Here is a 16,846-nt window from a genome sequence, read left to right as displayed (position 1 = left end):
TCACCAGATGGTGCTATTGGTACAGTTTTATTCACCAGAGACAGATGCCAGTCCTGCTAATTTTTTCATAATTGATAATACTGAATACTCTTGGAAAACCCAGAGGCATATTTATTTGTGTGCATGACAGGAAGGCTATGACACATCACGTCAGGTAGTCAGCATAAAGTTAGCACAACAGTCTGGTTGAGGAAAGTTGTCACATGACATTTGGGACTGGTTGTCACATGTCGAGATTGCAAAAAGATGTAGAGGACATACAGGGAAGAACGGCATAATTTGGATACATTAAGAATAGACAGATCTTTCCTTTTGAGATGGAGAGGCAAATAGTGGAATACATATCCAAGGTGTCTGATATTTATTTTGGTATTTTTCCAAATGAAGTACAGAAACTTGCCTTCCAGTTATCTGCGCCTCACACCCAGTCAAATAATAAAACCTCGTTTGCTCAATTGTGCACCATGTTGTATTCCATGTTTTCTTGGTGAAACCACACTACAACATGTAACCTAACCTCCTCACTATACATCTGTATAGTTCCTTCTTCAATGTGTTTTGCCTTAGGAGGCACCAGAGAAGCTTCAGTAAAGGAACTTTCATATTGACTTGCAATGCTTTCAACACAAATATTGTAGATCATTGTCTGTAAAACTCACTAGCGCTTGTTGTTTTGTATGATGATCAGTGAGGCCGAATGATTAAACTAAGTGAACATGTTCAGTAAATTATTGTGTCTGTTGAAGATTTATGCCATTTCAGTGTTGAAATGTACATAAAACACAAGCATTTAAAACAAATAGGCTACCGTTCTTATTATTGAAGTGCAATGTCAGATCCCCAAAAGATAAGTATACATGTGATCAGATCAAACAGGAATTGACTAGCTCCTGTTCGTTTAGAAATACTGTACACTTCCAGGGGAATGGCATTTAAATACATTGCTTTATTTTAATCACAATGCAACTACATTCAGGTTATCTTTTATTACCATGGAACTGTGCATCACTTTAAAATACAGTACACTTCCAAAGGAACTACATTGAATTACAAAATTGATAATCATCAAGATACTCATTGTAATTACATTTGCAAATGTTTTTCCGTACCAGGTACTGCTGGTGTGTATCTTTCATAGAGGAATAAGCTTCTTATTAGTGCGTTACACATTCCCACAGGCAGAAGTGTGGAGTAGCGGTTAGGGCTCTGGACTCCAGTATGCAGTGTGGTGGGCTCAATCCCAGGTGGGGGACATTGCTGTAGTACCCTAGAGCAAGGGACTTTACCTAGATTGCTGCAGTAAAAACCCAGCTGTATAAATGGTTAATTGTAGATATAAAACATTGTGATATAGCATAATTTGTGGATGTCATGTTGTTATACATACATGCAGTGTAATTACTGGCCAGCTTAAATGATTTAAACATGAATTGCATTCACCATGTAATACAGTGTAAGTACAGTATATTTAATGTACCTGTAACTGTGGTGTCTTTAAAACAACTTAGTCACAGTGTGCATGTCTCGCAGTACAGCAGTACAGTAAAGTAAGCAGTTAGTCCTGTGCCATTCATTGGGGATTTCATCTCCTCTTTCCTTTTCGCTCCTCTGTCTCGGTCACCCTCTCTTCTTGTTGTTTACGTCCCTCTTGCCCCTCTTCCATTTCTATCACTTTCTCCTCACACTGACCTTCTCCTTCATCAGACTCTCCCGCTTCTGTCTCCACCAACTGTGGAGGTTTGCATTGACAGTAGGAGATGGCAGTTCAATTTCCAGCATTCAAAATCTTTCTGAGACATATTGTTCTCTCATTTGCAAAACAGCTCTTGCATGATGAAGATAATCTGGGCCAACACTAAGACTTTGTTCACAGCCCTTTCCATTGAGACACCTTAAAGCAATTGCACTGAGCCCCATTCATTGATTACTGCTGAACATCAGCATGGCTCTGAACAGTGAATTTGCATGGCTGTTTAACTGCAGATTAAGTCCACAAGCAGGCAAATTATCCATAAATAATAAAATGCCACGTTTACAGATTCTTTCTTGCCCCGTGTCAGCTGTGGTAGTAGTGGCATTCAGTGTTGCTTAAGCCTAATGTGATGCTAATGCTAGTACAGCTACAGCTTTGTGTTGACTTTTGAGTTTCATTATATTATCAGTATAATTACAATATCCTAAAAAAATAATTTCAAACATACGGGTCTCCATTAAGTAATACATTACGTTATCATTAAGAAAATGTTATTACGTTATCTGTATTTTTGTTACAACCGCTACCCATGATCACCGGCAGAGGCTACCCTTGCCACAGTGTTTTCCCATGATCATCACTTCACTCACCTCATTATTGATTTATGAGACCTCGTCTCTCGTTTCTCAACTTACCTGCTCCTAGTTTCCTGCTAATTACCCCTTGTGTATATATAGCCCTTTGTTCCCAGCCTTCATCGCGAAGTCTTGTCATCTCTATAGTCACATTTCCGAGCCTTATCTCTGGTATTGTTTTCTCGTGTACCAGTCCTCTGCTTTTGTCCTTCGATCCCTGATTCTTGGATTCTCCGGACCAGCCAGCTAGTGCCCTTGACCTGGAGTTTAGCTTTGCCCTTGTTGTTCCCATTTGCCGGCATTCGACCCCTCGCCCAAATTGACTTGTTCATTGTGCTCTGCATCTGGGATCACCACACCCAGCGATCCCCATCCTTACAGCCAACTTCCCCGTAATAAACTATGGACCCAGCAGAGTTGTTACAAGTACACACAACCTACAACAGTGCGTCTGTCTGTACTGTGGCCATGCAGGTCATTTTCGTGAGGCTTGTCCAGTCCATCAATGTGTTTCCCCAGACCCCACTGTGAACACTGAATTATGCCCACTTCTGACTCTTTCTCAAAGTTTAATACGAGTTAGGGTCATGTGGGATTCTAAGAGCATCTTTGCTTCTGCCTTGTTGGATTCGGTTCGGCAGGGAACTTTATCCACCGTGCTACAGTCAGACGACTTGGACTCCCTCTTCTCCCCTGCGAGCCTCCACTCCAGGTCAAAGCTGTCAACAACCAGCCTATAAGTCCTGCTCTTCCTTACCCCATACATATTCCCTCAAGTCTGCCATTAACTGGGCCTCAAAGTTGGCTCCGCGATCACTAAGGAACTTTTCTGGGCACCCAAGCAACTGAATTACAGCATTCCTTAGGGCTATTACTGTAGCTGCGGTTGTTGAATTACGAACTGGGATGGCCCAGGCGTAGCATGTTTGCCAAGGAGCACTGGGTGCACTTCCACAAGATGGATAGAGTCCAGAGGCTACTTACATGAATAGCCCACTCATGGTATCTTATCCACAGCTCCTTCCTGAGGCTCCATGGAATGATGATGTGGGCTGTTCCTTTGCGGAGAGATGACTTTCCCCATACCAGGAGGCCCTGGTAGACTCAGCTCTGGCCACTACTGCAGGATCTGTTTGGTCTCGGTGGCCAATGACTGCTGGACAGCAGGGGAGGGTCGCCACCTAGCGACTACCCACTCCCTTACCTGCTATATTGCCCAGTCCTCTTGTTGCCACTGGACCCAGGGGAAATCCTTTCCCTCCTCTGCCCTTGTTAGCACTGTCCTATTCACTGCTGCCACAGCCTGCACTTGGTCAAAGCCCTCATACAGCACTTCTCCCGGCAACCTAGACAAAATGTTGGTGTTCTGGTTGTTCCGGCCCGGACAATATTTGATTTCAAAATCATGGTTGGATAATTGAGTCATCCACCTCTGCTCAACTGCCCCCAGCCAGGCTGTACTTAGATGGACTAGGGGATTGTTGTCTGTGTACACCACGAAGGAAGCTCCCCAGAGAAAGTCCTTAGTCTTTTGGCCATTTTAGGACCAACAGTTGGAGCTGTCATTTTTATCATTCCTTTCGGGAGGGTGCAGGCTGCAGCTTGTGTAGGCAATAATGTGCTCCATTCCTTCCTGAACTTGTGACAAGACTGCTCCTAGACCATCCAGGCTGGCATCTGTATATAAGACAAAAGGCTGAGAAAAGTCTGCATAGCATAAAATGGGTGCACTAACTAGCCTACCCTCAAAAGCCTCCAGACATTGGGGAGTCCAAGCTAGTGAGGCATTCTTCTTCATGTGCGCAGCTCCCACCAAGAATATGTATAAAGGAGCAGCTTTCTTGTCAATGGCAGGAGTAAAATGATAGAAGGAATGAGTGTCACAGACGGTGTGACAGCTCATTATCAGAATGATGTTGTTTTTTACAATTTCTTTCTATTTATTTACTGGTTTATTTTCTAAATTCATTATTCCTTTTTATGCACTTCATGTATTATTGTTTATATATTTATCAATTTTCACTATATAGTTTGTGTTTCACAAATTGCTTTATTATTTCATTATTATTGCCACATGTTTGGTTTATTCAGTTTACAATTAGCCAATCACCTGTTTCCCCTGGGACTACCTGTACGCTTCTTACTGAAATCAGTGCAGCTGTAATTAATTCAGCTAATTTGCAAAGAAACGCCATATTTAAATGAGGCATATGCGCTCGGGTTTGCAGTGGATGGAAGTCAAGACGTAACACCGCCCGATAAACGTGTATGTTTTGTTGTAGTCCATTAATCCCATGACCTTTGGAATTCCAGACATATTGTACAACTCATGTTGGGTCTTTACGTGATCTCTGTCTGAAATGGGAAAGTGAATGTATTGAGTCATGTTGAACCGAATTTCAGAATCGGTTCATCAAAGCATCCGTGACTTCAGTGATACATTTTGATAAGTTTATACTGCACTTCGACTAAGGAGAGGACAGCAACAGCACAAATAGAGTGAGGAAGCTGAGTGAGCTGGAGACTCAGGTGGACAGTGCGGAAGAGATCTTTGGAAAAGACAGGACTGAGAGCTGCGAGGTCCACAAGTGTTGGGTTGCTGAGCATTGCTGTGAGGAAGGCCAGCGAACGAAGCTATGTTTACTTTGGAATAAGAATTTAGAGTAACCCTTGAGATAGCCAGCCGACCCTTAGTGCCCTTGTATCTAGCTCCCTCCACCCCGCGTCCACCGAAGGGAGAATCCCTTGTCTTGGCTTTCATCCACTGAGCACCCAGAACAAAGAAAAGAGAATTTAAATGACACATCAGACAAAACACACTTTTCTTTCTCTTACCTTGCAGTGCTACTGATATGGGGTCGCTCTGCAGTGGAAGGCACTCTGGAGACTGGACTCAGGCAGCTGGGAGGGAGAGATAGGAACGTGCACAAGGGTACTCTGTTGGAGCGTGAGAGAAGTACTTATCTGTGGTTCTCCAGCTGCCTCTTCCCTGACCTCACTCCATGCGCCACGTGGCCCAGGGAGAGCCGCCACCTTAGTTTCCCCTATCTGTGCATTTTGCAAAGGATTGGTCATTTTGACCAAACGTATTTCAGTTTTTTGGCGCGTTAATTGTTTTGAAAGTTAATTCTGTTTTGAGATGTATTCAAACAATCGAGAACTGTAAGCAATAAAGTGATTAAGTGAGCCTTGTAACCCCTGTGATAGGTACTGTTCATTGCTCAATGTCATACATTAACCTGAAAATGCTGCACTCACAAAGTCCTCTCTGTTTGTCTCTATCTCTCCACTCCTCTCTCTCTCTGGAGCTCTTTGTTTTTCTGTATCACACTCCTCTCTATTTTTTCAGCTGTGTATCACATCCAAAGCAATTCTGCACATTTTGTACAAGGATGCAAAGTGAACTTGTATTGTCTGGTCAAATGGGATCTCGCTGCATATTAGGTTACTTTATGTTCCTATATTGTTGAGCTTCTCATTAATATTTCTGTAAGATGGCATGGAAATCCTCTGCATTGTTTAAGGAAGCCCCTTGATACACAGGGGTCTGCTACTTAATTATAAATGCAAAAAATACATGCAGCAGTCTCTATGTCTTGGTCTCATTCTGGTTCTCTATGCATCTCTATCTGTATCTGTGTACCTACATGTGTCCTCTTGTTCTTGTTTATCGCTCTTTGTCTCTGGCCGAATCTGACTGTGTCTTGCCTTTCTGTCCATATGTCTGTGTACGTTTGTGTGTCTGCATGTCTGTGTCCTATCCTGGTCTGTCCCAGTCTTGTCTGTGCGTAATTGTGCCTCAGCTGAGCTCAATGCTCTGACCCAGTCCCTTAAAAATAAGACTGATTAACAGATACACTGACTGCTTGTGTCTTTTCCTATACCTGGACCGGACCAGCCTAAAGCCTTCGATGATATACCCGACAGAAGGTGGATGTAGACTTCAATCACACTCTCCAGGCCCTCTTCCACTTGGTAATAACCATGAGCTATAGGTCCACTGTCTTTAGCCCAAGTATCCCATCCTGACACAGCCTCCTCCTCGGCTGCAGCGTGTCATAGATTCCCTCTCAAGTGGGATTTAGATTTCGCTGCTGCTCCCAAATCCTGGTCTCCCTTTCCGTCTCTCTCCTTCTGTCGGGTGAAAATGTATCCGGGGGGGCTTACTCAGGCGAGGGGATCACGGGGGCCTGGAGGCAGGAGCATGGTGCCTGGGGTAGAAATAATAACTAAATGATCTAGTAAAAGCTATTAATATAAAAACTATTTTCCCCCTTACTGTAAACAAATACACTGTATTTGCTCCGCATGCACACAGCCACTGACACACTACAGGTTACTTTCAAGACAATACAGTTTATGGTAAATCGATCATTTAAATACTCTTGTTATCCTGAATTTTATTCCTGCTATAACACTGACAATTTACTCAATGGTGATAGTTAAACTACACTATCTTTGGGTTACCATATAGCCAGTATTTAACAGACTTTTCAGTCCTTTAATCTCCGTCCAGCTGGATCTAAAAATGTCTGAGATTTGCCTTGATCTTTTTCCAACACTACAGTTCCCGGGTGCCTGTTTAACCCTTCCACTCCTGCAATGCTACCATTCCATCATGTATGAATGATGATGTTTAAGGTGATAGTGTTCACTGATGTCATGGTTTTATGAACAACTATTGGTTATTAATAAATGACTTACGTCTGTAAAGACTTCAACAACCAATAAGGAACGTTTTATTTAGCTGGGGTGTTAACAGTTTACAAAAGGAAAAGATAGGTTGAGATGAGATGAGATTTTTTGAGGTCATAACACTTAGCTCCAGCCCCCCCACTGCCACTCCCACCTTTTGAAGTGTCCTCTTTATTGGAAGTTCAGGTTTGGTAACCCTAGCAAGCTCTGGTTTTCTCAACTAATTGTCAGTGAAGCAGAAACTTTAGCTAATGGGTTAAAATGGGCTTCTTAAAGATGCATTCCAGTGATTTTGGGGGGGTTGTGTACCCATTCTGTCCAATGAGGCATATTCTTTATTTTTGCACATTAAGGGGACCCTATTTTGTTCACTAATACCATTCCCTCTTGCACTGAACAAATGCTCAGGGATGGACTCATTTCCCCCTTATGGCCCCCGCAATTTTCAAAATTCTCGAATTGCCCCTGGTGAGATGCCTGCTGCAGAACGTGCTTAATCTATAGACCCTCCAAGGACGGTAGCTGTTTGGGCCAGGCAAAACCCGGACTGGCACCACGCTGACTGACCAGGAATCACAAGGAAATCGAAGTAGGTAATGTCCCTTGACAGAAGTAGTTATTATTGTGCAAATTGAAATAATAATGTCTCATCCTATATTATTATTATTATTATTATTATTATTATTATTATTATTATTATTATTATTATTATTTCTTGGCAGACGCCCTTATCCAGGGCGACTTACAAAATGTATCTTTTCAGGTTGCGTATCTGGGAGTGGCCACCAGAAGGAAAACCCCAACAATCAATAATTAAATAATCAAGTGATTAAGGCCAGTCATGCCCTGCTCGTGACACTACCTCCCGTGGCACATATTCACAGACTATTTTAATTGTAAAGCACAACCATCTGTGTACCTCCTGTCTCACTCACTCACTTATATGCCGTGTCTTGCAAACGTGTTTAGACCGTTCCTATGCTGTCCCATTTTGTGAAGTTACAAAATTCATAAACATTATTGTATCCAACACTTTAATGCTCAAACTGAAGACATAAGAGTAAGATAAGGCCTACAATACAGGCTAGTTTTTGTGAAGTGTTCTGGATATTGTTGACTGATTCACATTTTTTTCATTTATCTCAGCCATTGAACTCTGTAGTTCTTTCAAAGCTGTCTTTACCCTCAAAGTTACATCCCTCACCAGTTTCCTCCTTGCCCAGCTGCTCAGTTTAAAGGGATGGTCTGATCTAGACAGTGGCTAGGTGGTACAATGCACCTTCCATTTCTTGATGATTTAAAATTATTTTATCCCTGACTTGCCTTGCCTTTATGGTTGAGACTTAAAATTTACTTCCTGACTGAGGAACCTCACAGAGACAGGGGTTTGTATTCTGACATCATGAGAACTACAATTTGCACACAGACAGATGCCAATAACTAATTATGTGGCTTCTTATGGCCATCTAAATTAATTTAGAATACTTAGAATAATTAGAATACTTGTGCAATCCTGATTTATTTTTATATGAAGTCTCTACTTATTTCTGTTTTTGCTTTGAATGTGTGGAGAAGACTGTGTATATAACACACATTAATGCCTACTTCATAGTGTTCTGACTGCAAGCTTTAAAGCCACAAAATGTGAATATTGTGAGAGGGTCTGAATACTTTTGTAAGGCAGAGCATAAACTATTAACTAAATGTTTCAAATGAAAGATCTGAGTACGTTTATTTCTCTCTCACCCACTCCCTCTCCCTGAAACACACCCCTCTGCACCTCACTTAGACCTCCCCCACTTTCTCTCTCCCTTCTCCTGTCCGTTGTGGTTTGTGCCATACCATTTTGTATGATAAAGGTATGTCACCGGGTCTACAGCTGGAGATGGCACCCGTGCACTAATGAGCCGACTACGGCACGCCTAGTACTTAATGAGGAGGGACCTCAAACACCATCTAAATGTACGCTCTCCACATGCAGCTTCGACACACTTTACACTTTACCCTGTTGTCTGTGTGCCGGGCATGTGAACAGAATTTATTGATGACAGTATTCACTTTCAGAGGCAAGGCAAGGATACTCTATGAATGGTATAGATATATCCAGGGAGAACCAAATTATGATTCTATTCTAAACAGCCTTAAATTCACTGGGCTCTGAAATTAAATATAAAAACTGTTCCTAAAAGATCAAAGTTATGGCTGCTCTATCTAATCCTAAAAACTACAAAAGCATCCCCCTAATCCTAATACAAACTCCCCCTCCTAAATTCTCAAAAGAACAGAAAAATAAAATAATAGCACTGTCCTGAACAGAATTTGCTTATCTCCCAGAAGCTGCGCTCCGTGGTCTTCCTCCTCTTTACCAGCATGGCCTCCAGGGCCAGTCGCTGGATACAGCCAGGCACAGGCAAGGCAGTGTCCTTCACTTGTGCTGTCTGCGCCCCTTGCCTTGACTGACTGTATTCTCCTCAGGGGAGCCACTGCACCACTGGACCCACACCACCACATAAGGGAAGGCTGGAAGACAAACCACACCAGGTAGGTGTATAGAATGTGCCTTTGTTGGAATATAGTATAATATTATAATGTCTTTATAAGAGGAGAGATGGGGTTGCTATGCTGGGGAGAAGATACCAGAGACCTCAGCAACAGACTGGAAATGTATAAAATGTTTTGCTACATTTCACATCATCTCAGTTCTCATTTCTTGTTTTTATCACAGGTCTATGTAAACAAGAGTGATTGCCAAATAAGCCAGTATAATCAACTTTCCACAGTCTTCTGTTCTAGGGATCCTTCCAATGCAATTATGCCATTTCAGTCCTTCAAAGAACTCCCGTGCTCAGGTCCAGCGTCCCCTCTCTGGAGCTAGTGCTTGTGCTCGTGCTCGGGCTTGTGCTTGCAATCAGAGGTCAAATCTCCTTTGTCCTGCTCCAGCCCTCTTTTTATAGGGCTAAACCTCTCTCGGAGTGTCGGGGAGCAGGTGCGTTAACAGGCAGAGCGTGGGGAGCAGGTGATGTTCAAAGGAAAATATACAAGTGAACAATTAAATAATTATTGAAACACAGAGTAAAATAAAATGCACACCTTAATGATAATCGGCAATAATGATACAAATGAAAATAACACAAGTGAATGAGCCAAAAAGAATAGCAATGAATAGTCAATACAAGCAATTAAGTAAAAAAGTGATTAAGTGAGCCTCACTGTTCATTGTTTCATAAATTAGCCTGATAAGACAGAACTCAAATAAAGTCCTCTCTGTAGGTCTTTCACTCTATCTCTCTGTATGTTTATCTGTTCACTCCTCTCTCTGGAGCTCTATTTGTTTTTCTCTCTATCGCACTCCTTTCTATCTATTCAGCTCCATCTCTCTGTCTGGCACATGCAAAGCAATTTTACTTATTTAATGCAAGGGTCCAAAGAGATCAAGTATTGTCTGGTCAAATGGGATCTTTCTGCATATTAAGCTACTTTATTAATGTATGTAAATAATGTGATATATTGTTGCCCTGGATAAGAAATATAATAATATTAATAATAAAAGAGAGTGAGACAGAGAGAGGGAGTGAGAGAGACCATAAAAGGGAGAGAGTGAGATTTGGAGTGGAGTGGGAATAACTAAGGACAGGAACATGCACAGGAGGCAATATTAATACCCTCGCCCGTGAGTGAGACCCACAGAGAGAGACAGATGGAAGGAGGGAGGGGCTGTCAAACAGAGAGAGAGGCAGGACAAGTCTTTTCTTCCCTCTGACTCCACTATAATAACCCTGTGTTGGTTCCCACTCAGACCCCAGATACAGACCCGAAGACAACACAGCAATGGTGAGTATTGACAGAGCCACTGAATCAACAAGCCATCTGGTTATAACACTATTAGTAGTCTTGATATTATTATTGTTATCATCATTAGTATTGGTAGTATTGTAATAGTATTAGTAATGATAATATTGTATCATTAATATTAAGAAAATACAAATATACACACATACATGTGTAATATCAAAATAACTATTAAAACTATTCTGGGGCTACATGCAAGACTTTATCAAGATTTAATTATTGTTGGATTATGTGGTTGGCTACAAACCAATTAAACAATTATGTAAACTTAAATAAAGCTCAGTTTATTACACACATATACAGTACATAATAATAAGCAGATGAATTCTATTAGAAACTCAAAGCTACAGCTATACCGTTTTCTTGCATATCAGATACACTAATTAAAATTGAAATCTGTAAAAATAATGTTAAAGTGTATGAATGTGTGAATGTTTCATTTTATCAACACTTAATAAAATACATACACCGATCAGCCATAACATTATGACCACTGACAGGTGAAGTGAATAACACTGATAATCTCGTTATCATGGCACCTGTCAGTTGGTGGGATATATTAGGCAGCAAGTGAACATTTTGTCCTCAAAGTTGATGTGTTAGTAGCAGGAAAAATGGGCAATCGTAAGGATCTGAGCAACTTTGACGAGGTCCAAATTGTGTTGGCTACACGACTGGGTCAGAGCATCTCCAAAACTGCAGCTCTTTTGGGGTGTTCCCCAAATCCAATCGAGCATCTGTGAGATGTGCTGGACAAACAAGTCCGATCCATGGAGGCCCCACCTCGCAGCTTACAGGATCTGCTGCTAACGTCTTGGTGCCAGATACCACAGCACACCTTCAGAGGTCTAGTGGAGTCCATGCCTCGATGGGTCAGGGCTCTTTTGGCAGCAAAAGGGGGACCTACACAATATTAGGCAGGTGGTCATAATGTTATGGCTGATTGGTGTAAATATAAACGAATCACTTCGCTTAGAAGGCAAGAATCCTGTACCAATATTTATTGTCTTGAATGTTTTACATTGAGCGCAATGGTAGTGACTGAATTAAGCTTGTACAGTTTAACGTGTGATTAGTATTTCATGATGACGCAACAAATCGGCTAAATCCTGTAATGCAATACCCAAGTATTTTGGGAATTTTAATGTATGTAATGGTTTGTATTAATTAATTAAAGCTTTTTGCACTCTCATTGTGTCTGCTTTTTATCAATTACTAAAAATATTCATATCGATTTCAAGATCAATATAGTGCTGGAGTCCAATCCATATGATTAAAAAAACAGAATAGATTCCAGAATTGATTATTCTGAGATGAATTACTGGCATGAATTTCAATGTATATATGACCCCATTCAGCACAGAGTTGTCAGGGGTTCTCTCTCATACAAAGGGGGGTCCCCGGGTCTATGAAAGAGAACCATTGTTCTAAGGTAAATATTAACACATTTCAGAGAGGTTTATTTGCATTTGTCAGGAATTACTTTCACTTAAAACATACTTTTTCTTCTGTAATATATATAAAAAGCAAATATTTTTACCATATATTACATTAATTTTTTGGTTGCATATTGGTGTAATTGTATTATTTTTTCTATAATTGTCCATTCTCTCACCTCCAGAGATTTGCTTTGTGTGTTGTTTTGCTGTGCCTGGGGGGGCGGAGCTTTGCGCAGGATGATCAGGCGCCAGAGGATGTGGCTGAGAAAGAGGAGGATCAGGACAAGGCAGATGGAGGAGAGGTTACTGAAGCAGGGGCGGGGGATGGAGTGGACCCCACTGCCCTTTCTAAAATTGTTGCTCAGTTGAGAAGGTGAGTGGGGGATGGAGAGGGAGAGAGAAACTAAAAGCGAGGGAGGGATAGAAAGAGACAGTGTGTGACAGGAGTGGCAATGTGAGGAACGTAAGAGGAAGGGAGGGGGAGAGAGGAGAAGAGAAGCAGAGGGAGAAATGGAGGGAGTGGGGGAGAGAGGGCAAAATAGAAAGCTAAAAGAATAGGTCACCATCCCTGATCCCATCTCCCCATGGATTGTTGTTCACCTTCACCTTAATCATCCCATTTCAGCCATCTTTCTACACACCCAGTTACACCTGCCCTTGCCATCATTATATATTCCTATCCTTTCCCAGACATCCTTGCAAAGTCTTGATTACTCCTTTGTATCAAATCCAAGCTTCATCAACTCGTGGCTGCGCTCTGTCTGACATCACTTGCACCTCATTGAAAAATGTCTTCCTAAAACCCTGCAAAGATTTCTGTGGGTGGGGCTTTGTGATGTCACGGAGCAGCACTCGAAGAACGAACATCTCTGAATTTCTGTGCAGAACTGTGCTGCGGAAATCTGTGCTACACAAACGCGACCGTTGTGTATTATGGAAGCAAGAGATTCCTTATTTTTGTCGTGATTTTTTCTGCACTCTGTGTGCTGAGGTGTGCTCATATGACTTATGTTTATTCCATGTTGCGAACGGGTCTACTGATTATAATCCTCAGACTTGGATTGTTTTGTGTATAGTAGGCTAATCTGGTAAATTGTTGTGGGGAAGAATTGCTGCGGGAACGAATTGTTGCAGTAGTGAATTGTCATGGGGACCAAATGTCGGCGGGTCAAATTGATGGGGATGTATTGATGTAACTTGAAATGGTTTTATGTTCTGTCTCCCGCTCCCATGTATCACAGCAAGCTGCCAAAAACTGCCAAGAGCAAGAACATTGCAAAGTGAGTATTTTATGTTTGATTATGTTTATTTTCTCGAAAGCAAAGGGGAAATTGCAGTAGCACAGCTAATTTGATTTTGTCTTGAACGAACGAGGGAGTGAAATGGAGTGAGAAGGAAAACAAAAAATAGAAAAGGGAAAGGAGAGAAAAACAGAAGCTCAGAGATTACTAGAGTGAAAGACACAGGGTTTGAGAGAAAGCATGAGAGAGAGAGGAAGGGAGAGACAAATGGGAACAAATAAGGAGAGACAAAAAGAAAGGAGGGAGAGAGAGAAGGAGGGTGTGGCAGACAGAGAGAGAGAGAGAGAGAGAGAGAGATAGAGAGAGAGAGAGAGATGCAAATAGAGAGAGGCGACGAGAGAGCCAGACCCTAACTCAGTTTATGAATGTCAAGGTGCGCTTCAGACACTCACAGACATGGCTGACGTTCACACCCCAATTCTCATCTCTGTTTCCATGATGCCAGGCCCAAAGATCAGCTGTTCGCCATTGCTGTGGTGGTTTCGGTGGGCGTGTGCAAGGGATCTGAGGAGCTCCAGAATCAGACTCCCCTGATGACCGCACTCTCTGCAATGACCCAGGTGCTGAAGAAGAAGTCCCTGTATGAGAGCAAGGAGCTGGTGGCGGCTGTGCCCGAGAGATCAAAGTACTTCAAGAAGACTTTGGAGTCCCCTGAGCATCAGCTGCTCCACAGCCGAGTACTGGAGAAGCTCATGATGGCTCAAGCGGACAAGAGCCAGTGTCTTGTCTTCTTGACCCTCAGTCCATTCTGTGACAAGGACTGTCTTGAAAACTCCAATCAGAGCCTCCTGTCTGACTTGGACGTGTTCCAGCAGTGGACCGGACCCAAAGCCTTTGTGTTCAACAAGCTGTATAGTGGGAATTCCCTGAAGATCTTCAGGAAGAAAGACAATGAGAAAATTGCCAAGAAACGACGCAAGGCCTTCCAGCACTTCGAGCACAAGGTGGAGCTCTTCCGCTGTCAGACGGACGTGTGTCATCAGTGTGGGGCAGGGGCGATTCAAGAAGTGTGTGTGTATTGATGCAGGGTGGGGGGTGGAGGCAGGAAAGGGGGCAAAGAGGTAGAAGTTTCACATATCCCCATTTCCCCATATAGAAGAAACCACAATTTTTAATGTATGTTACAAATTGTGACCCTTCTGTATTCCCTCTGCCTAAACAGGAGTCTTTCAATGTCTCTTTATTACATGGAGTGTTTTTGAGTAGCTTTGTATTTCCGTTTATGACATTCATTTGCTGATATTTGCTAAAACTCCAGGATGTTGCCAAATACATTGTGTATGACTATGAAATGTACACAGAAGGGTCACTTTGGGGCATATCTAAGGATCACATTTCTACCAGATATTAAAAATGTGTGTTTGAACTGTTTGGGCAATTTCAGCAAAAGTGTGATTTAGACTGAGTGAGGTAAAGCCAGCTAGAGTGGGATGTCACTCGGGGGGATGACGACTGAAAGTCAGGCAATGATGATAAAGAAGGTGACAAAGATGTTGACATGGAAGATGTGTTAGTTTTGCATCACTGTCTTGGCCATTACCATGCCTCACACTGCAAAAATAATCGTAAAATTAGCAATAATAATAATAATAATAATAATAATAATAATAATAATAATAATAATAATAATAATAATAATAAAGTCATTCTGCAATACTCTGTGAATGTGTGTTGTGGACTTCTGTGTGTGTGATGTGTGAGATCCCCCCCTAAATATTGAGAGAGTGGCAATCATTTGCACATTTAGGGTGGTGCATATCCTTACACCTAACTTCAAAAATACATTAATTCATTGTCATTATTCACGACTGAATTAACGCCTCCACTCTATGACATCCCTCACCCCCCCACCCCATCCCTCAACGGAATGAAAATGCATTTCCCCTTCATTTCTGAAATGAAACCTACGCCACTGGTTGCATAGCCTGTGCTATTAATATTGAAAAAACATATAATTAACAAATTTAAGTGCAAACATTTTGCAGACATGAAACTTTGTTGGTCCAACGTTGGTTTATGGTTGGCTTGATTAGCAAGTGGACGGTAGGCACATATTAACCAGTCACTTATTTACATATAAATGTAAAGTCTCTGAAAGGTGGGGCTCAGCAAAACAGCATGTATTTTGGTGAATTTGTGGCAATTTATTATTCCCGGTGTTCAAAATAAACAGACAGTCAAAAAACATACAACAAACCCTTACTCCTCGTTGAGCCTAATTACACATATAGCACAGGTCCCTCTCTAAACACATCACTAATCATAAGCACAAACACAAAGCAACCAAGAAAGCCCCTAATCTGCTTCCATTATCCAAAGTTCAAGGCCATATCGTTATCATTCTTTAAATCCTGCTCTTCTTAGTAATTGCTCTGTTCTCGCACCTCTGTAGGGAGGTGTAAGGCAGTTTGCCATCACAGTCTAAAATATAAAATAAAATATTAATTCCACATTTTTATTTTTGGCAAGTCCAATTTGATGCAGTCAAATATATATTCAAAAACAGTGAGTTTAGTTTTGTTGGATGAGTATAAGATATAATTTAAATATTACTCATATATAAATATTAGTATCTCACCCAGATCCATGACTGGATAGGTGCTGTCCCACAACACAAAACAAAAGGTACAATGGATTGGATAAGAATTCAAGCACTTTTGGACATTTTGTAGTGTTACAATCTGGAACTAAAATATATTTCAATGGGATTTTCTGTCAGTGATCAAAACAAAGTATTACATAATGTTGATGTTGGAATTATATTTTTTAATTAACTACAGATAAAAAAATGAAATGTCTTCCTTGCATAAGTATTCACACCCTTTGCTATGACACACTTAAATAAGCTGTGGAGCAGCCAATTACCTCCAGAAGTCATATCATTATTTGAATAGATTCCAACTGTATGCAATTAGTGTCACATGATCTCAGATTGAATACACCAGTTTCTAGAAGGCCCCAGCTTATGTCAGTGAGCATATACAAGCAACCACCATAACATGAAGACCAAGGACCTTTCAAAACTAGCCAGAGAGAAAGTTTTGTGATAGCAGCAGTCAGGGTTGGGCTATACAAACATATCCCAAACTTAGAACATCCCCCTGGAGCAGAGTTAAATCCATTACAATGAAAGAATATGGCACATCCACAAGCCTGTCAAGAGCAGACTGTCTGCTGAAACTAATTGACTGGGTACAGAGGTCAGTCATCAGAGATGCCAGCAAGAGGCCCATG

At 41.5% G+C, this 16,846-nt stretch overlaps 1 protein-coding gene across 1 annotated transcript; it reads left to right on the top strand.

Moving 5' to 3' along the window:
- Nucleotides 1-10,635: 10,635 nt before the first annotated feature.
- On the top strand, nt 10,636-15,219 carry LOC136714876 (uncharacterized). The gene is made up of 4 exons (XM_066692500.1): nt 10,636-10,854; nt 12,494-12,684; nt 13,553-13,591; nt 14,058-15,219. The coding sequence occupies exons 1-4, from the start codon at nt 10,852-10,854 to the stop codon at nt 14,632-14,634; spliced, it is 810 nt and encodes a 269-aa protein (XP_066548597.1). The 5' UTR covers nt 10,636-10,851; the 3' UTR covers nt 14,635-15,219.
- The last annotated feature ends 1,627 nt before the right edge of the window (nt 15,220-16,846 follow it).

The sequence above is a fragment of the Amia ocellicauda genome, chromosome 19 (assembly GCF_036373705.1).
Source record: "Amia ocellicauda isolate fAmiCal2 chromosome 19, fAmiCal2.hap1, whole genome shotgun sequence".
Lineage (NCBI taxonomy): Eukaryota > Metazoa > Chordata > Actinopteri > Amiiformes > Amiidae > Amia > Amia ocellicauda.
Note: the sequence above shows the minus strand (reverse complement) of the source record. Positions and strands in the feature narration are given on the sequence as shown.